The sequence below is a fragment of the Meriones unguiculatus genome, chromosome 10, assembly GCF_030254825.1.
Source record: "Meriones unguiculatus strain TT.TT164.6M chromosome 10, Bangor_MerUng_6.1, whole genome shotgun sequence".
Taxonomy (NCBI): Eukaryota; Metazoa; Chordata; class Mammalia; order Rodentia; family Muridae; genus Meriones; species Meriones unguiculatus.
The window spans coordinates 52,442,513-52,463,927 of NC_083358.1; the positions used below are offsets into that span (position 1 = coordinate 52,442,513).

A 21,415-nucleotide genomic window follows, 5' to 3' on the forward strand; every position below is an offset into this window, starting at 1 on the left:
CAGCAGAGGCTTGATTCCTGTGAAATACCTGGTAGCTAGAGAACCATTGACTTGATCGTGGCTGTTGACGTTAGACTCTGCCCTTAGAGACAGCAGGAGACAAGGACTTCCGAACAAGATCTGAAATAGTGAATGCTAGGGAGAGGTTTGAGTGTTAGTCATTGTTGGACAAAGATGAGGCCTACTAGAATAGGGGCCTCAGAGGAGCCTAGAATTTGGTAAAGAAATCTTTATAACCATCTTACTGCAAACATCTTTTTCTGTTATGGATAGGTGACTTTCGAGAGGTTTAGGAGCATGAGTATTGATGACTTTAGCCTGCTGTTACCAACGGAAAAGACACTTTTGTCCAGGGAAGGGTGCTGACTGGCCCTGCTTTGTTTACCCTCACTGTACCCCGAAGCTACTAGAGTGGCTCACCACTGTGATTTAGTGCTCATGGGTCTTGCTTTCTCCTATAGGATAGTATGTTCTAACAAACAGGCTTCCTGTAGTCACATGGAGTGTGGAATAGCTACAGCAAGTCTCCAAAGAACAATGCAACATATACACAGCACATTTGAGACAGGTCAAGAACAGAGGAGACAGACTGCCCTGTTTACAAGACTGTGGTCTAGAGACTTATACAAGTGAATTTGCTGACCTCTGTGAGCTTCAGGGTTTTCTATCAGCATATGAATTGGTATTTCATGTAAAGTATTTGGGGATAGTATCAGGGATGTGATTACATACTAACAAAATCCTGAATGGAGTAAAGGAGCCAGCCAGGAAAATATTTCTGCCAAAAGTATTACAAGAGAGAAAAGTCAATGTGTGTTATTGTTTCTATTATGACCTCTTAGCAAACAGAGCGCTTCTTAAGTCAGAAGCAGTATGGAGAGGGAGGAGCACGAACCTCAGAACAGAAGTCTAACTAAATCATATGCCTGTGAACAGTTGCTTGCCTTTTCAGAATTTTACTTGCAGAACATTGGAATAAAAAGACTTGTGCTGTGGAGTTATTGTGAAGATTAAATGAGACACTTAAAAAAGCTCTGGCTTATGTGTTCCTACCTGCTGAAGGAAAATAATAAATAAATTGTTTATTTTGCTGAAGACAAAATAAACAATAAAATACTTAGGAGCTACTATCTCGCTTTTGAGTAAGTTTGCCCATGTAAGCCCAGCTCCTAGATTTGACTATGGAATTGCTGTATTTCTATCATTGAACTACCTAGATCTAAAGGCGTGCCTTCTCTCAGTTACTTTAACTTACAGAGGACCTGAGAAACCTGTGTGATGTTTTCCTGGAATACAATTCCTATATGCCAGAGACTCTCATGCTTATTATTTTATTATTGTCCTTAATATATTCACTTAAATTCATGAAAGTAATTTCTAATTGAGAACTCTAGATTGTACTGTAATTCACACAGAATGAAGAGCCATTTTCTCTCTTTCTTCCTTTTTTTCTTTTTTCTTTTTTTCAAGATAGTGTCTCACGGCATTAGTTCTAACTGTCCTTGAATTCACTATGTGGACCAAGCTGGCATGGTGAACTCGCAAAGGCTCACCTGCTTTTGCTTCCCAAGTGCTGGGATTAAAAGTATATGCCATTACTTTGGGCTTCCATTTTCATTTTATAAATGGAAAAAAGAACTTTAATTATTGGAAAGAGTAAAAATACAATATTTTCTACAATATTTCTACAATATTTAATATACATACTTATATACTATGATGTGTTTAAGAAATCAGAGTTATTTTTGTGCAGGTTGTGTTGTTCTTAAGACAAATTGTTATTCTACTTTGAACTCATGAAAATCCTCCAGCCCCAGCTTCTCAAGTGTTGAGATTATAGGTATGTTCTGGTAGGCTTAGATAAGAGATCAGTATTGAATGACAGCATGACATTTAATAATTTATTTTAAAATTAAAATTTTTTTCAGAACGTTAATTTCACTACAGTCCAGAGGAAATACTTCAATGAAACAAAGGGCTTAGAGTACATTGAACAGCTATGCACAGCCGAGTTCAGCTCTGTCCTGATGGAGGTTCAGTCCAGGTGAGAGACAGCCGCTCCCTCAAGGCTGGCTCCTCAAGGGGAGATCTTTTCTCTGTCTCCTCTTTGCTCTATTCTGCCTGCCATCTAGGAAAGTACTTGGCCCAAAGTACACATACTGAAACTTACATACAGGTGTGTGCTTCTGATTTACTTTATATTTTCTCCAATTGAATTCTCATTTATTGCTTTGATAGTAGCTTCTCATTTACCTCATAGTGAAAAATCTTGATTAGCTATGTACCCTGGCTGGGCTGGAACTTGTGTAGATTTGGTTGACCCCTACCTTTTAAGTGCTGGAATTGAAGGCATGCACCACCCTACCTGGCTGAATGTTGTCTTCTAATAAGCAGCTTGTTGAAGTGGTGGGAAGTGACAGACTTCAGAAAACTGCCTTTCATAGCCAGGTGTGACCACATCTGTAATCTCAGCACGTGGAAAAATGATGCTGAAGATCACAGAGGATTCTAGGCAGCCCTAGGCTGGAGAAGACTGCTTCAAAAACAAAAATTTATCCATTGTTAAATCAGTTTTATAAGATTATTCACTTAGTTTCCAAAATTGGCATTATCAATCTCTGTTTCCTTTGGACTTAAGAAACACTGTCTAAGTGGTTCTAAGTTTTCAGATATTCGAGTGAGTTAAATGTCTCTTTCTGAGTAGCAGCTGCCTGTTTGTCCTGAGTTCCTCCACTGAACTGTGCTCCCTCACAGGTATTACTGCCTTGCAGCTGCTGCAGCCTTGTTAAAATATGTCGAATTCATTCAAAATTCAGTCTATGCACCAAAATCGCTGAAGATTTATTTCCAAGGTAGTGAGCAGACAGCCATGATAGATTTGTCATCAGCCCAAAACCTCGAATTGTTAGTTAATAACCAGGACTACAGGTAAGACAATCTGAGTTTTTCTTGTAAGATGGCTTATTAAATTTCACATCATCAATTTCTATGATTAGTTACTTGAAAGTTCTTTAAATTATTAGTGGAGAAACAGTAATGAACATTGTAAATCACTGCCGTGTTGTTGCTGAACCCAGATTTTTTACAAAATCAGGTTTTCAAAAGAATTGTATGAACTAAACAACAACAAAAAAACAAAACTTCAATTGCTAAATTGGGGGAAGGACCATAAGCAAAGAAGGTAAGCAGATATGCTGTGTGAGCCCAAGTCCCCAGGAAGACACTGTACCTTCTGCTGTGCTGGCTGATCGACTGATCAGGCAGCAGCGGCAGTGGAGAGCCAGGGCTATTACAAGTGCAGAGGCTGATTACAGTTTATCTTGGGTTATCTTTGGCCTTTAACAGCCATTCCATGCCCACTTTTGTACCATACCTAACACCCTGTGACGAACAGATAAAAACGTTTGTAATGTATTAACAGAACCTCATTTTTCTACCAATGGAAAGGCCGAGAGTCATCAGATAGCCTCTGGGGCCTGTGGATTGCCGTGCTCTACTGTTATTCCCATGTTAAGGTTCCACCAGCATATTACACAGTGCACACTTTCGTTGTTCTCTTACAATAAAAATTTTATGAAGCCGTGTCCATGTCGTGGTTAATCTAACCTGCATTCCTAACCTAAATCTGGGCTAACCTAAATCTGCATTCCTGGGCCATGGTCTCTCACATTTGGTAAGGGTGTGTTTTTGTGTGGACACCAGTAAGCTGGTGGATAGAGCTCACTGCCAGCAGTCATTTACATTTCCCTGCACTGGCACATCTGTTGAAATTGCTCCACCATTGATTTTCTGTTACCCTCATTACATTATAAGAGATAGAAAGTCGAAGACCAATTCTGGTAATTGTTTAAACTTTTTTTTGTTTATCATTGATTGAATTGTATTTGAGGTCGTGCCTGCTGACACGCATTCTAGAGCATATGTGTAGCAGTCAGAGAACGTCTGCAAGAGTTGGTTCTCTCCTTTTTCTGTGTGGGTTTCAGGGATCAAACTCGAGTCACCATTCTTGGTGGCAGGCACCTGTACCCATGAGTCATCACGCCAGACCAAGATCATTTCTTTTTGTTTTCTTTTCTTTTTTAGAGTTTTGAAACAGGGTTTCTCTGTGTTGTCCTAGCTGTTCTGAACTCAATTTGTAGACTAGACTGGCCTTGAACTCACAGAGATCCACCTGCCTCTGCCTCCAAGGTCATGTGTACCATCACTGCCCAGCCTCCAAGATCATGGCTTATATGATTAAGATTATTGTCTGTTTCTCCTACTCTGTGTTTTGTCCTTAGTCATGACCAGTAGATTCATAAAAATTATTGACCATCAGTCATTGTCTTGTAAACCGCAGAAACTTGTCTGCATAGCCTGGAGATACACTTGATCCTTTCTAACCCTTGTGGTTCAGTGATGTCATATTTGGGATCTAGCAAGAGGGCTTTCAAACTAGGCATGGCTGCACACCAGCCCCCTGATACCAGCATTTAGGAGATGGAGTTAGGAGGATCCTGAGTTCAAGGTCATGCTAAGGTATGAAACAAGTTCGAGGACAACCTGTGCCACAGGAGACTGTCTAAAATAATCAACCAAACATAAACATAGGTTGTAGGCCTTATCTCAGACTTGTTGAATTAGGACACACATGTGATTTGTCTGTATAGTAAAGTTCGTGAATCACTGATGTAGATGATGGAATATTTATTTTCCAAGTTAAGAGAAAAGTCTTGAATTTTTCTTTTTCTCCTTAATGAAACTTCCAACTTGTGTTTTGGAAGGAATAATCACACTCTCTTTGGAGTTTTAAATTACACCAAGACTGCGGGAGGGAGCAGAAGGCTGCGCTCCAACATCCTGGAGCCGCTGGTTGATGTGGAGACCATCAACATGAGGCTGGACTGTGTCCAGGAGCTGCTTCAGGATGAGGAGCTGTTCTTTGGACTCCAGTCAGGTGAGCACACTTTATCATTTATGTACCTAGACTCACGGGGTAGCCCAGGTTGGTCTTGAAACTCAGACCTTCCTGCCTCAGTCTCCCAAATGCTAGGATATAGGGTGCACCACTGTACCTGGCTTAATGAATTTTAAGCTAGAATGCTGTCAGCTTATTTAAGCTTCTTTGTTTACGTTTCTGAAAGGTCACTAAAGGTATAAATTCTTGAAAGGTTTTTTGTTTTTTAATCTTTAAAATATCTCGTGTATGGGTGTTTTGCCTGTGTGTATGTCTGATGTCTGCAGAGGCCAGAAGAGGGCACTGGATGACAGGTAGCTATGAGCTGCCATGTGGGTGCTAGGAACCAAACCCAGGTCTTCTGAAAGAGCAGCCAGTGTGCTTTTAACCGCTGAACAATCCTTCCAGCCCCAGAAGAGGACTTTTTTAATGAAATTTTTATTTTTTTATATTAATTACAGTTTATTTATTATTGCATCCCAGATGTAGTCCCCTCCTTCATTTCCTTCCAATCCCACCCTCTCTCCCTCATCTCCTCTCAAGCCCCTCTCCAAGTCCACTGATACGGGAGGTCTTCCTCCCCTTCCATCTGACCCTAGCCTATCAGGTCTCATCAGAACTGGCTGCATTGTCTTTCTCTGTAGCCTGGTATGGCTGCACCCTCCTCAAGGGGAGGTGATCAAAGAGCCTTCCACTGAGTTCATGTCAGAGACAGCCCCTGTTCCCCTTACTAGGGAATCCACTTAGAGACTGAGCTGCTGTGGGCTGCAAGAGGACATTTTTAATGTTAGCCCTTTCTTTATTGTTCATAGCAACATCCTGTTAGCTCTTTGTCTAGCATTAGTATAAAACCCATGTGCCAAAAGTATGAAGTTGTTTCACACTGTGAAGTGGCTCGAGCTCCAGCTATTAAATGTTCTAAACTTCCTGAAGCAGCTGTAGCATGTGCCTTTCCTATCCTTTTGTTTGCTTAGACGCAGTACTCTCTCCACTCCTGTCTGTTGCTAATTCCTTCACCTGGCTGCATATCTGTCACTGGCTTGTCTCCTAAATTTTTCTTTCTGTAGCTATGGACTTCTTCCATGAAGAAATGAATTCTCCTTGGCCTTCACCTTCACTGGCTCTCACCATATTTTTTCTTTCTGTTCTTAACAAACTTTGTGGAAGACTCACTGTCCTTTCATCACATCACAGTCAGCTGCCATTTTGTTTCTGTGCTCACAAGAACACTGAGATGCTCCTATCAAAGGCAACATTTCAGGTGTTGGTTTGCTCTCTGAGCCCTTTGGATCCCTTTTACATTACTGTGTGCTTTTGCTTCTGTCTTACCTAGGCTCTTCTGGAGGCTGGATTTGGGAGAGGAGAGCCCTTTAATGCTGTGTGAAAGTCCAGTGTTCTTACACTGACTTAATATAACTGAACTACAAAATTCCTTTGCAGGATCAGTTATGTCTTCTACAGGATTTTTCCTGAAATTGTTTCTCTGCTCCCTCCCCTTCCTCGCCCCTCCTTTGTTCCTCTCTCCTCCTCTTTTCCCCCTTCCTCTCTTTTCCCCTCCTTTTATTTCTCCTCTCTTTTCTCTCTTCCCCCTCCTCTCTACTCCATCTCTTTCTCTGCCTCTATTTCCCTTCTTAAAGTTGTATTTTTTTTTATTTCTGTGTATGTGTGTGTACCAGCCTGAATTTATGTGCACCACATGCATGGAGGTGTCCCCAGAGGCCAGAGGTGTGTGTTCCTTGGAGCTGGAGTTGCAGTCCCTCCCTTCTCTTTGAGACAGATCTGCTATATAATCCAGACTGGTTTCAGATGTGCAAGTCTGCAGAGGGTCTGCATTATGGGCAAGCATGTGCCTCCATTTTCAGCTGAAAGTACATTCTTGTCATTGTTCTTTTCCCATTCTGTCCCATTCCTCCTGATGCACATCCTTGCACATGAAGTTGCTCGCACATCAACCTTCATGTTAGCATTATTCCTAAGAAGCTTGTTGTTAAATTTAGTGGATTCACGCTAGATCACGACTTGATAGTGAACATCTTCCTAATCACTCTTGAGTTGTAATATATATTTATAAAACAAAGCAAAGTTCTGCTCTGCTGGGCTGTGCTGGGCTGTGCTGGGCTGTGCTGTGCTGTGCTGGGCTGTGCTGGGCTGTGCTGGGCTGACCAGTGGGTGTTATGGAGTTTATAGCAGGGATTGGAGGAAGGCTGACTGAGGTCATGTCTATTGGGGCTGCTTACTTTGTTTTGGCACATTGAGAGCTGAACAAGTCACATGTCTGTGGGCCTTAATGTATGTTTCCCTGACCTAACTTTACTTGTTCATTTAGAGTATGGGGTTATGTGTGCTACTCAGGTAGCACATGACCATAGTCAGCTCCTCATGATCCACTGTGGGCCTGAAGCAGGCCAGCTGTCATCAGCCATGACTTAGCACTGTCTGTGGGGGAGTGGTCACAAGATCACAAGTCTTTCCTGCCCCATGATTCTATAGAATGTACACATCTGACTGGGGGTTGCCTGTGCCTAAGTCACCACTGACTTCGCTGAGTCAGTGGCAGAGTTGTCTTACCTTGTCTGTGCTCCTGTGAATAATCCCAGAATACTCTTGCTTTGATTGCTCCACGAAGTTCACTCACTCACTTTCTGTTGCAGTCATAGCAAGATTCCTGGATACGGAGCAGCTGCTTTCTGTTTTAGTTCAAATCCCGAAGCAAGACACGGTATGTGTACAGAGTACCATGTGCTGTTTTTGCCCTTATGAAACACAGCTTGTCTTGATGGATAGTGATGAGAAGACATAAACATGCCCTGGGTAAGTCCTCCTCACCGATACCCACAGTAGTTATCCTTAGGTGGCAATGTTTTAACAGTTCTGCTTCATAGTTTAGTAAAAGAGATCTTGGTAGAAGAATTAGAATATTTAAGCAAATCAGATATTTGCTTAAACCTATAACCTATATACTCTTCAACAAACATAACGTATACTATTTTCCTACTATATAACAAACTTGTTAGTTCTAAAGGTTATATCTATGTATACATATATATGTATACACACACACACTCTGATTCACCTGCCTTTTCTTCCTGTGTGCTGGGATTAAAGGTATGCACCATCATGTCCAGCTATATTGTTCTTAAAAGCAATTATCAAATGAACTTTGATTTCTCTTCAAATATGCTTAATATTCAAAAATAAAACCTTTCCAGAAAAATTTCAAATTTAAGTAGCTCATACAGATGAAGGTCCCAATAGATTGTTTACATTTTTCTTTCAGGGTGAACTGAAGAATATTTAATTAAGTACATGTATATTTGTCCACATGTACTTGAAAAGAAGCAGTGTACATTAGTAAATGTTGAGTGTGGTGACTTGTGTAAATTCATTGGTACCTAATGCGTATTTTGGGAGTTTCTCTGTGCTTTAGAGATCAGAGTCCTTTTGTAACAGAAGCGTCAGGAGATAGGAAATGTTAGCAGCTGACAGGCACAGCATAGCTGGGGCCTCCTGAAGTGAGAGAAGCCTTTATAATCCAGTCTGTAGGTGGAGGAGCATCAGCCGGCTCTGTAGCAGGGTCTTGGAATCATCCCTCCTCAGCGTGTGGCAGCGTTGTGTGGAGCTTCAACTTGCTTCTGTGTTTGTGAGCCTTAACGAGCATGGCCATCAGCACCCATGCTCTGCAGAAAACTTTAAAATCTCCCAAAGTTGATGAGGTGTAATTAAAATTGAGTGATCCTTGTGAAGTTGTGCCTCTCAAAGGCCTTGTAAACTTACTGGCATACAGTTGTCCACATGCCCCCTTCTTAGCCTGTGTCTGTGGAGTCCTCAGTGGTGTGCTCCCACAGTTGATACAGCAACTTCCCTCCGCCCTTCCCTCATCTGCTGGGGCTTATCATCTCCATTGCTCTCCTCGGGATACTAGCCACGTTAGTTCAAGTTTTAGCTAGTGAACAAAATACTGTACATTAGGATGTGCTTGTACACACGTCACTGTGCTTCATTCATCTGTGCTCCTTATTGCCCATCTGTCCTCTGTCACTTTAGAACCCTTTATAATCTAGATTCTGAATGTGACAGAAAACATGGTATTTGTCTAACATTAGCTTATTTCTTTTACTTAACATGACCTCCAGTTTCATTGATTTTCCTGCAAATTTCACTCATCACAGCTGAATAAACTTTCATTTCTACCTCAGTTTCTTTGTCCATTCTTCTGTTGGGTGGACACCAAGACTAGGACCACCTGTGGATAATGTCAGCTTCTCTGTTTTTCCCTTTCTTATTTAATTTGGTTTTACTATTTGCTGATCCTTTCTTGAACATTCTAATGATGAAAGCCAAATTCATTTGATTTAAAAACCCTTTTTATTTTCTAAAATAGATAATTAGTGACAAATTGCTCATGAATAATGCTTTAGCTTTAGCCCACAATTATGACTGAATCATGATTCAGATATACCAGTGCCAAAGGTTTTGTTATCACAAGAGAAGATAGTTGAGTCTGGGCCACACAGTGAGGTACCAGGAGTGTGAAGAGGAGCCCGAGCGTAGAGCCTTATGACTGTAGTGCCAGCAAGTCCTTGAAGTGTCTCCATGAGAATGATGCAGGTATCTGTGACAAGAGGCTTTGACTTTGTGCACCAGAAAAAGCAGACTGCAGAGAAGATTCATCAATGTGTGCTGTTAGTTTGGCATTATGACTGACTGCAGAGAAGACACACCAGTGTGCGCTATTAGATTGGCATAATGACTGACAGGTACAAATCAGTTCCCAGTCAGAGAGGATTCTTGACACTCCAAGTGTTTCATGGCTTTACTTTTTTATTTAGGTCTGTAAATCCATTTGCATTAATTTGTGTGTAGGACAAAGAAAGGGTCAAATTTCTTCTTCCCAGATGGCTTCATTATTGTGCTGTTGCCATTAGAAAGGTTGTTAGGGACTGCATTCAGCAGTGAGATTGTTGTGTGTCCTGCTGTGTCACCTATAGTTTGTCTCTTCTTCCCTCCTCCCCTCCAGTGATAGGAAGGATGCTTTCTCCTGTTTACCTGTATTCATTTTGATCTTCTGTTAATGTCAGGAATCTATTGTAGGAGAATATGAGATTTCGTCTGACTAGACTAATGTGTGATGTTCCTTGCACACTGGGTCCAGGTCCTTTGAATGTGTCAGGTTGAAGGCACCCTGGAGAGCAGCAGCCTCATGTCAGGTTCAGCTCATAATAGCTGTGGTGTCTGACACCCGGCTCCTGCCAGGGTTCGATTTGCTCATGCTGCTGCTCAGCTCTAGAGAGTATGCTTTAATTTCTGTGAAGTTTATTTTGTGCTATTTTCTGAAAGGCTATTATGAATTTGAGCACTGAAATTAAAAAAAAAAAATTGCTTGCCCAACAGGAACCAATGGGAAATGTTTTTTCTTTTTTATTTATTTTGGTTTGGTTTTTTTGTTTTTGAGACAGGTTTCTCTGTATATCCTTGGGTGTCCTGGACTTGCTTTGCAGACCAGGCTGGCCTCACAGCAATCTACCTCTGCCTCCCAGATTGTGGACATAGCAGGCTTGTGCAGGAAATGTTTTTCTAAGTCACCTGGGAAACTGAGATTCAGCCTGTTTACAGGAAGCTTTGTGCCCTTATTCATTAATGTCAGTCTCTTGCTGCTGCTAATTACTGGGCTGTTTCCTGTGACTGTTGCAGTTTAAATTGCACAATCATCATCGTATTTAAACCTACGGTGTTCACATTGTCTTTTATCTTGACAGGTTAATGCAGCTGAATCAAAGATAACAAATTTGATCTACCTGAAGCATACTTTGGAACTTGTGGATCCTTTAAAGGTGACTCATATATGCATTGCCCAAAACATATAAAGCATTAGTTTTAGACTTTTTTTTTAAAGAAAAAAGTAAACTTGGAAGTTGTAAGAATATATTTTCTCTCTTTGCATATATAAAACATACATATATAAATACACATTGTTGCCCTTGGTATTAACTGACCCATTTGAAATAACTTACAGTACCTAAGTACTAAACTCCATATTTTCTATGATCAATGATGTTCTCTTACACAACATACTGCTGAGTGTGGTGGTGCAAGCCTGTTATCCCAGCACTCTGGGAGGCAGAGGCAGGTGGATTGCTGTGAGTTTGAGGCCAGCCTGGTCTACAAAGTGAGCTCAGGACAGCCAAGGCTATACAGAGAAGCCCTGTCTCAAAAAAACAAAAACATTTCCCATTGGTTCCTGTTGGGCACACAAAACAATTTTATAAACTTCAGTGTCTCAAATTAGAATATTTAACATTATATATCCCACACTCATTTTTCAGTCATAATAGTTTCTTTGTAGTTTTCTAAAGGGGTTCTGCCCATAGCTATACATTAATGTTTTTAAACTTCTTTTTAGTATGCTTTTAAAATTTTTATTTATTGAAAAAAAAAAAACCATATATTTTGATCATGTTTTCCCCTCTTCAGTTCTTCCCAGATCTCCCCACCTTCCTACATAACTAACATTATGTTCTTTTTTTCTCTTAAAAAAAAAAAAAGACAAAACCAAAAGTAAACTAACAACAAAAATAAGAAACACGCACGAAATTCACACAAAAATAAAAATGAAAGCAAACAAGCAGGGGCTGGAGAAAGGGCTCAGCAGGTGAGAGCACTGGCTGCTCTTCTGGAGGGCAGGGTTCATTCCCAGCACCCACAGGGTAGGCCACACTGTCTGCAACTCCAGCTCAGGGGATCTGACCCCTTCACACAGACACACATGCACACCATGCGCATAAAATAAAAATAAACCACTGAAAATTTTAAATTAAAAAAGAAAACAAACAAAAGACTGGTAAGACAACAATAAAAGCCTAAACAAAGCACAGTGAGGCAAAAAGTCTATAAAAGTATTATTGACTGGGGAATTGGAGAGATGGCTCAGAGGTTAAGAACACTGGCTGCTCTTCCAGAAGTTCTGAGTTAAATTCCCAGCACCCACATGGTGTTTACAAGTGTCTGTAACTGCAGCCATATGGAATCAGATGTCCTCTTTTGGTGTGCAAGTGTACATGCAGACAAAACACCCATATAATAAAACAAATAAATTTTAAAATCTCATTGAGTTAGTTTTCTGTTGGCCAGATGCTCATGGGTGTGGGGCCTGCCCTGAGGTTAATATACCCAGTGATACTCCATTGGGAAAAACTGGCGTTAGTTGCAGATAGCTTCTTGGTGAGGGTGGGAGCTCGTGTCTGCTTCCCCTTCTCAGTGCCAGGACCCCACCTAGCCAGAACCTGTGCAGGCCTGTGCATATTAGCATAGTCTCTGTGAGTTCATCAGTCCTGTTGTGTGGAAGACCCTGTTTTCTTGGAGTCATTCATCAACTCTGGCTCTTTCAATCTTTTCTCTTCTGCATACATCTCGGAGCCTTGATGGGAGGGCTTTGATGGGAGGGCTTTGATGCAGAACGCATAGAACTCTCTGCACACTGAACACTTGTGGTTCTTTGTGTTAGTTCCCACCTATTGCAAGGTGAAATTTCACTGCTGACAGCTGACGGAGACACTGGTCTGTGGGTATGACAGTATGGCATCAGGACTCGCTCCCCTCGTCTGTGTTGTCTCAGGTTCTTGGCTGCATTAGTGGTGTCAGATATGGGTTCCATCTTATAGAGTGGAACTTACATCCAGTCAGAAAGTACTTGGTTACTTTCTTAGGGTTTCTGTTTCTATGAAGAGACACCATGACCACAGGAAATCTTACAGAGGAAACGTTTGATTGGGGTTGGCTTTCAGAGGGTTAGTTCATTATTGTCATGGCAGGGAGCAAGGCAATGTGCAGGCAGATGTGGTGCTGGAGAGGTAGCTGAGAGGTCTACACCCTGAGCCACAGGCAGCAGAAGTGAGTGCCGCCCGAGGCCTCCTGTTAGTATCTGAGACCTCAGAGCCCACTTCCACGGTCACACACTTCCTCCAACAAGGCTATGCCCAAATAATAGTGCCACTCCCTGTGGGCAAGCTTTCAAACATGCGAGTCTGCGGGGCCAAACTATTCAAACCACAGTTACTCCCATAATATTTGTGCCAGTGTTGCGCCAGTGTATCCTGCAGGCGGGTCACTGCTGAGGCCGCAGGGACTGAGGCTGGGATATGCTGATGGTTACGTTCCCCTGGTGGCACACAGCACTTCCAGCACTGTGGATGACAGTCAGTAGTGAGACCTCAGGTTAGGCCCCAGCGCAACTTCTCCATGTCAGTGACACATGTCAGTGCTGGCTTCAGCAGTAGGGCCTTACTGTCAGGTTTTTATGGAGTAACCAATAGTCGTGGCAACTGTAATGTTTGGGGATTTCCATGAGTTCCCGTTTGGCTGACAACTCAACCAGACTTAACCCATTCCTGGCAATGGAAGTATTGCTTTGTGGCATAAGATGTCTAGTTGGGGCACGGTCTTCCCTAATTTGGTGATTTCATTTAGATTCTTTTCATATATGCATTTATTTTAGGATGCCTCCAGTACGTTTCCATATGGTTTTTCAAATGGCCTTTAAAGTTAGTTGTCCTTCCCCGCATTCCCTCCTTTACCTCTCTGTACCATCCCCTTTCCTATTTAATCCCCCTATTCTAGTTCACCCTGGTCTCTCCATAGCAATGCACCTTATTTCCCCTTTCTTGGGAGATTCTCTCCTTCCTGCTAGTCCCTTATGAGATACCTAACCTTTATTGCTATTTGGATTCCAGCATACATTTCAAGTGATGGCTTGAAAGCTAACATCCATATGTAAGAGAAAACATACAATATTTGTTTTTGGGGGTCTGGGTTAATTCATTCAATATAATTTTTCCCTAGGTACATGCATTCACTAGCCTATTTCATTTTTCTAACAGCTGAACAATATTCCATTGTGTAAACATAACACATTTTTATTATCCATTCATCATTCGATGAAACTACTTCTAGTTTCTAGCTATTCTGAATAGAACAACAATGAACAGGGATGGGCAAGTAGCTCTGTAGTAAGATGGAGCCTCTTTGGGTATCTGCCCAAGACTGGTATACATGCAGACAAAACACCCATATAATAAAACAAATAAATTTAAAATCTCATTGAGTTAGAATGCTGAATCTAAGGGTAGATCTAGTCCCAGCCTTTTGAGGAACCATCACACTGATTTCCATAGTAGTTGTACAGGTTTGCACTTCAACCAGGAATGGATATGTGTTTCCCTGAGTCCACATCTTCACTAGCATGTCACTTATTGATTTTGACCAATCTGATTGCTTTAAGATGAAATCTCAAAGTTTTTTTTTTAATTTGTGTTTTCCTGATAATTAAGGATATTGAATATTTCTTTAAGTGCTTCTCAGACATTTGTGTTTCTGTCTTTTGAGAACTCTTTATTTAGTTCTGTACCTTGCCTTTTAATTTGGTTATTTTTCGTTTGATTTCTAGTATTTTTTCTTTATATATTTTGGATATTAGTTAGTCCTCTACTGGATGTGTAGTTGGTAAATATCTTTTCCATTCTGTAAGCTGCAACTTGTGCAAAAGATGGTGTCATTTGCTGTATAGCTTTTCAGCTTCATGAGGTCACATTTATTAATTAGTTAATATTAATTATTGGTCTTAATGCCGGTGCTACTGGTGTTGTGTACAGAAAGTCTTGTCCTGTGCCAATGAGTCCAAGTTTAAGACTCTTCCCACTTTCTCTTCTGACAGTTTCAGGGTTTCTAGCCTTATGTTGAGGTCCTTGATCCATTTGGAATTTAGTTTTGTGCTATGTGATGAATGTGGATCTATTTGCATTCTTCTATGTGCAGCCATCAAGTTTGTCCAGTATCATTTGTTTAAAGTGGGAAGGTTTCTCAGCTTTCTGATGTTGTCGTGTTGTAGAAAAGAGAGATGAGTGAAACGGGCAGCTTCTGCAATACCTAGTCGGAAGGCAAGCTGCACTTATTTTAAACGAGACACTCACAATGTGCAGCTTCTTTTGGAAAGATGTATTAGGGATTGAGCCAGGAGCCTCGCACATGCTGAGCACAGAGCTTCCCTCCCCCTCCTGCAACACTCACATTTAGATATTGTAATGCTAGTCCCAGGAATCTGTTGAAAAGTCATTATAGCCACTGCAGTTCATTTACATTAGTGAGAAAGTGCATGAAGAATAGAGCTGCAGTAATTAAAGGAGCTCCAGTTATTAGAATTCAAAGGTGGAATATTGGAAGTTTAAGAAATTGCTATTGGGCTGGCAAGATGGCTCCATGGGTTAAATACTTACTGCCAAGCCCAACCCCCGGAGTTTGGTTCCTAAGACCCAGATGGTGGAGGCAAGAACTAATTGTTGCATGTTGTCTTTGACCTCCATACATGTGCTGTGGTGCACACATGCCCTCACATACACACTAAATAAATAAACACTGCTATAAAAAGTTTCTGATGTTGACATCGATGTTCTGGTGACATTGGGAACATACAATTATATCATTTTTAAAATTTCAAATAGAGACAAGAAATGTTCTGTTATACTTAAATCTTTGGAAAGGAAATTGACTTAGGAGTGATTGAATTTTTCTATGGTTCTGTGAACTGTCTTACCAGCATGCATATATTATTTTTCCATTCAGAAGCAAATCAAATTATATCCATCATGTCCCCCCAAATTGAAATGGCCAGTGAAAGTAACTGCTTTCTATCCTCCTTGCATCCCTTTGCTCAGTTGGTGACCGTTTAGAGTTCCCATTAAGTAAAAGAGAGTTTTGAGTGCCATTTTTGCTGTATGGGAAATTGTTCTGTATATAAACCCACATCTTGAAATTATCGTAGGGTAACTTTGGTTGTACAGCAGTGGCTGTTTCAGTGCCTACCTGTGTAAGAAACTTGATTCTGCTTAGGAGACAGAAAAGCAGAAGTCCTCATTTGAAGTGGTGGATGACTTTATTACCTGTGTGCATCTCACCTGCAAAGATGCAGTCTGTCCTCAGCTCCATGCATGTCTGAAATCTCGTGAGAATGGAGTTGAGAAAATGGAGAAAGAACATTTGGTCAAATGTTAAATATAACATGTTGATTTTGAATAGTGCCATGACTTGCTAACTTTTGATTTTGTTTCTTATCAGGTCACCTTGAAGAACTGTAGCACACCCTTATTAAGAGCTTACTATGGCTCCTTGGAAGACAATAGGTTTGTCACCTGTTAATATTACTGATTGTAGTTGATTTTAACAACTCTGTCTTTCAGCCCAGCAATAGTGGCACTGCCTGTAATCCCACCATTTGGGAGGCAGAAGCAGGCAGATCTCTATGAATTTGGTCTACAAAGAGAGTCCAGGACAGCAAGGCCACACAGAGAAAAAACAAAAACAAACAGAAAAAAGAAAAACCAAATTACTTGACTGAGGTGTGGTGATACTTCCAGTACTTGGGAAGCAGAGAGAGGCAGGCAGATCTCTGTAAGTTCAAGGCTAGGCTAGTCTTCGTAGCAAGTTCCAGGAAACTGGGGCTCCATAGTGAGGACTTGTCTCAACAATAATTACTCAAGTTTCTTCAAAGTATTCATTAAATATCAATTACATATTCTGTGGATACGATAATAGGATAAAAACCCAATGGCTGTTTGTATTAATGTTGCCTTTCTAGCCATTCTCCATGAGGACACTTGCTGGTATTAAAATACATCCTTCTCTTTTGTTAAATCATGGAAGGCCTGAGGTAGGAAGAAAAATAGATATGAATGTAGAACAAGTTCTAAAAACAATTAATATTGTTAAATTACTAGTAATAGCACCTTGGTTCTTGACCAAACATGTTATCAGGCTTAACAGTTGCCTTGTTGACTGAAGGTTTGCATCCTATGTTATATTATAAGCTGAACTTGCTTAGTTAAATGTGATGTCCAAGAACAGAATAGTAGGAAGGTTAGGAAAATTGATGTCACCAGGACGACTGCTTTGTGTAGTTGTGACTACTGTGCTTGGTAACTGGTGGTTGTAGGCCCCTGTTTGCGTCCCACAACACATATTCCTTACTGAGGGGGGCATGTTTGGCAGATGCCTGTGCCTAATGCAGCTCTTGCTGCATGACCTGAGGAATGCAGGAACATGTACTTAGACTTGTCTGTCATTGTTGAGGATCTTGCTGATAGTGACCCCATGACTCACTCACAGCCATAGTGAGCATGTGTCACCTGGGAGAAGTTCCTATTAGCAAATTTTAGTTTTATTTGGTGGTCTCACACTATTTTTGAGTAAACCTGACTGCCAGAAAAAAATATAGTTTTAGGTTCATGCAATGATAACTCTAACCTCGATAAATATAAACATTAATTATTTATTGTAAAATAACCCTCAACAAAGGTTTGCTCTCGTAAACTGTGAAAGTAGCTGTTTGCTTATTACCTGTTTTGTTTTGTCTTAATGCTAGGTTTGCACTAATACTTGAGAAAATTAAAACAGTGATAAATGATGATGCAAGATACATGAAAGGTTGCTTGAACATGCGGACTCAGAAGTGCTATGCAGTGCGCTCAAACATCAGTGAGTTCCTAGACATAGCTCGGAGGACATACACAGAGATAGTGGATGACATAGCAGGTAATTATTTTAGCGTGTTTCCATAGCTTTCACTCATAAAATATTTTACCACATGTTTTATTTTTTTACTGGTGGTAGAAACTAGCTCCCTCTCTGTATTATATTACTATATGTATATGAAACCTTATTAGGTATATAATACAATATATATATTGCAAGGCTAACACATATTGCTCTTTAAGAAGCTTCCTCAAAAGAAACAAACAAACAAACAAAAAACCATTTGACCATGCTTCAGTGAATAGATGAGCAATACAAATTGGGCTTGTTTTTTGATTTTGCTTTTGTTTTGTTGTTGGGTTTTTTTGTTTTTGTTTTTGTTTTGAGGTGGAGTCAAAATAGTGGAGAGGTTGACCTAGGAGGACTGGGAAGTAAGTGAAATCGAGGTGCATTATGTGAAATTCCCAGATAATAAGTAAAAATATTCTGTTAGAAAAAAAAAAATATGTTACCAGGCCTGGTGGCACACACCTTTAGTCCCAGAACTCTAAGGCTGGAGAAAACTGATTTTCATGAGTTTGAAGGCAGCCTAGTGAATTCCAGGCCAGCCTGATTTGCGTGATGAGATCCTGTCTCAGAAGAAAAGGAAAAGAAAGACAATGATGTCAGAGTGTTGGAGAGTGATCTCATGTACCCTGGGAGACACTTGGAGAATGAAGAGGATTGATACTACAGTGCTTCAGCTGAGGGCACCATTTTCTCAGAGGATTAGCCTCTGAGTCTGGAAATTTCTCAGTGCATACTTACAAAATTCCTGCAGTGTGCATACCAACCTGAGTCAGGGGTGCATCGTGAAAGACAGAAGAGGTCAGTGTGAGTGCTGGGTGTGCTGGCTGCTGGAAAAGGGACCTCTATTCGTCTGTTTCAGTTGTCATCTTTGAGGATTACCGCCTCCTTCTGCTAACCCAGGCCTAGTCCTGGAAGCTTCTGGCCTCTATGCAATCTAACGTAGGCCTAGAATGTTTTCAGCCTCTGAGACTTATGCTTAATAAGCTCACCCTTTCTTGTTTCTTGTTCTGAGCTCTATGCTGGCTGGTTCAACTCAGCTGTTCTGGCTCAAACTCCTCTCCCGGCTCAAACTCCTCTCCCAGCTGACTCATTCAATTTGGCTTCTCCCTCGGCTCCTGAATTGTTCTGCTTGGCCCTCCAACTAACTCCAGCAATCTTTTCTAATCTTTTGGCTCCTTCTCATTCTCTGGCTTGTTTTGCCTTTACCTGTATCTAGCTTGTTCTTCCTTTCTCTCTCTCTCTCTCTCTTGCTCTCTTGCTCTCTCTCTCTCTCTCTCTCTCTCTCTCTCTCTCTCTCTCTCTTTCTGAAACCTGTCTCTTTATTACTGGTAAAATTGCCTCTTCTCCCTCATTCTCAGTGTTGTTTCCTTAAGCAGCTTCCCTTTCCTCCCCGTTCTTGTAAAAGTTAGGTGTATCCTATTCTGTCAAGTCTTTCTCTCATTTGTCACTTTTTCTGCCACTCAATTAGACATCACTTTCAAACATGGGTGCTTCCTTCTACAAACTAACTTTACCTTCATTTGGGAATTAAAGGACTTAAGCTTTTCTTTACTGAAACTTGCTCTTTACCAGGCTGGCCTTGGACTCAGATCTGCTTGCCTCTGTCTCCTGGATTAAAGGTGTGTCTGTATTCCAGCCTGATCACACAGACCTAGAAGGTCTTTAGATGTGATCTCTTGCCAGAGCAGCCATGTTCTGAATTAAAGTTCCTCTACAGGCTGCCTTATGTCATCTCCACATAGGCTGGAGACACTTGGGAAGAAGGGACATCAATTGAAAACTGTCTCCACCAGACTGGCCAATGGCAAGCTCAAAGGCCCATTTTCTTGTTTGGTGATTGATGTGGGAGGGTCCAGCTCACTGTGAATGGCAGGTGGTCGTGGGTGCTGTAAGAAAACAAGCTGAGCAGCCAGTAAGACCTCCAAGGTCTCTCTGTGGTTCCTGCCTCCAGGTTCCTTCCCTGTGTCCTTGCCCTGACTTCACCCAGTGACAGAATGTGACCTGAGAGTTGTCCTTTCTTTCTCCCCAAATTGCTCTTGGACATGGTGTTTTATGACAGCAGTTGAAACCCTAACTAGGACACAAAGTTAAAGAAAAAATTGTTAACTACTTGACAAACTAATTATTTAGCAGATAGGCCATGGTAAAGAGAAATGTAGCCTCAAGTGCAAGTGGAATTTCTAGACCCCATGTGGTAAAACCACTGAGAAAGCAGGAAGGCCAGGAGGAGCAGTGTAAGAACATGGTGTTGATGTTTTATAAGTAATGTTCATGATCAAGTGTGAAGGTAGTGACACAAACAGCCTTTGTAGTGTGTGGGATTGACAGAAAGCTTAGACATACTTTTCAGATTCCAAATTGTCTGATACCTATTACATTCTGGGAACATGCTGGTAAAATCGAAGCAATTTAGGTAACTTCTGTTATACTAAAAAGTTGAAAGAATAATGACCCAGAACTCTAATATTCCTAATTTTCAGAAAAAGTATAGTTCTTGTTCTTTCTTGTTTTAATTTTTACGATTTCTTTTCTTTTAAAATACATATCAGAGAATATCATTTTAGAGGGTGCTTATCCACATCTTTTGGACATTAGAATTTGTTACTGTTTCCTGTTTGTGTATAAAATAATAAGCTATTATTATTTTATGACTACACAGAAATTTCCCATCAGGAAATTCTTGTTTCCCTTGCTCCTGGTCCCTAGGAATGATATCACAGCTTGCAGAGAAGTACAGCCTTCCCTTACGGACCAGCTTCAGCTCTGCACGCGGCTTTTTCATCCAGATGACTACAGACTGTGCCGGGCTCTCTGCTGAGCAGCTTCCCTCAGAGTTTATTAAGGTGAACTTGGCTGGGCTCAGGCATGGCTGTCCCTGGCTTTGAGGCATTGCATGGGCAGGGCTTCCAGCACTAGTTTGTCATCTGTCTTTTTGGTGTGTGGCTTCGCTACTGTGCTCACTGAGCAGGCACACCACAGTGACAGGCTTGATGGGACAGCAAGAGTAGGCAAAAGGCAAACAAAGAAGCCAGTCCAAAAGATGCTTTGACAACAGAATTGAAGAAAACACTGCAAAACATTTTGTTTAAGAACTTTTAACTTCATTGTTTTACATGTGGTCAGAAGTCAGAGGACAACGTGGAGTCAGTTCTCTCCAACACGGAGGTCCCAGAGACTGAACTCAGGTCTCCTGGTTTAGCTGTGTTCTTTTACCTACTGAAGCATTTCTCCTGCCTTTGGTTTTACATAGTTTTCCAGATGCATTTTCCTATCAAAGATTTGACAGTTTCTGCCGTAAGGAAATACGTTTGTTTAATATAGTGTTTGCAAGCCTGTGTAAACATTCACTCCTCAGCTGTATACACAGACAGTCTATACAACACTGTCTTACTGGACAGTGAGGTTTGCATGGAAGAGCTGTGGAGTGAGAGCCAGGGAGTGAGGCTCAGGTCGGGGACAAGGGAGAGTCTGAGACAGTGAGGGTCATGGTGTACCCACTACATGCATCCCCTGCTGATGGGTGGAGTCTTCTAACCTTTCTGCAAGGCCATTTCAGAACTTAACAACTAGTCTCGCTGGAGAGATTGGGTTAAAACATCTTCCTTTAGCTTTGATGTAGTCTTGCTCTTATTTTTCACCGGCAGTACTGAGAACTTTCTTTGTAATACTTTATCTCAGAAATTAAAGTGATTAACTCAGTTATCTTTCTGTCCTATGAACTGTATGTTTTATCTCGTGTGCATGTACACATAGCTTGACACCGTTTTTAAATTCCTGCAGATTGCTAAAGTGAAAAATTCATACAGCTTTACATCGGCAGATTTAATTAAAATGAATGAAAGATGTCAAGAGTCTTTGCGAGAAATCTACCACATGACCTACATGTAAGAGCAT

General features: G+C 41.1%; 1 protein-coding gene across 1 annotated transcript in view; it reads left to right on the forward strand.

Annotated features, from left to right (window-relative positions):
- Positions 1-21,415, forward strand: part of Msh4 (mutS homolog 4) — a 60,613-nt gene that overhangs the window by 11,626 nt on the left and 27,572 nt on the right. Inside the window, exons 5-13 of the mRNA XM_021644455.2 lie at positions 1,929-2,044; positions 2,755-2,928; positions 4,764-4,936; positions 7,588-7,655; positions 10,693-10,767; positions 16,040-16,104; positions 17,343-17,512; positions 20,228-20,364; positions 21,302-21,405. Coding sequence (XP_021500130.2) covers positions 1,929-2,044; positions 2,755-2,928; positions 4,764-4,936; positions 7,588-7,655; positions 10,693-10,767; positions 16,040-16,104; positions 17,343-17,512; positions 20,228-20,364; positions 21,302-21,405 — 1,082 coding nt within the window. The remainder of the gene's footprint in view (positions 1-1,928; positions 2,045-2,754; positions 2,929-4,763; positions 4,937-7,587; positions 7,656-10,692; positions 10,768-16,039; positions 16,105-17,342; positions 17,513-20,227; positions 20,365-21,301; positions 21,406-21,415) is intronic.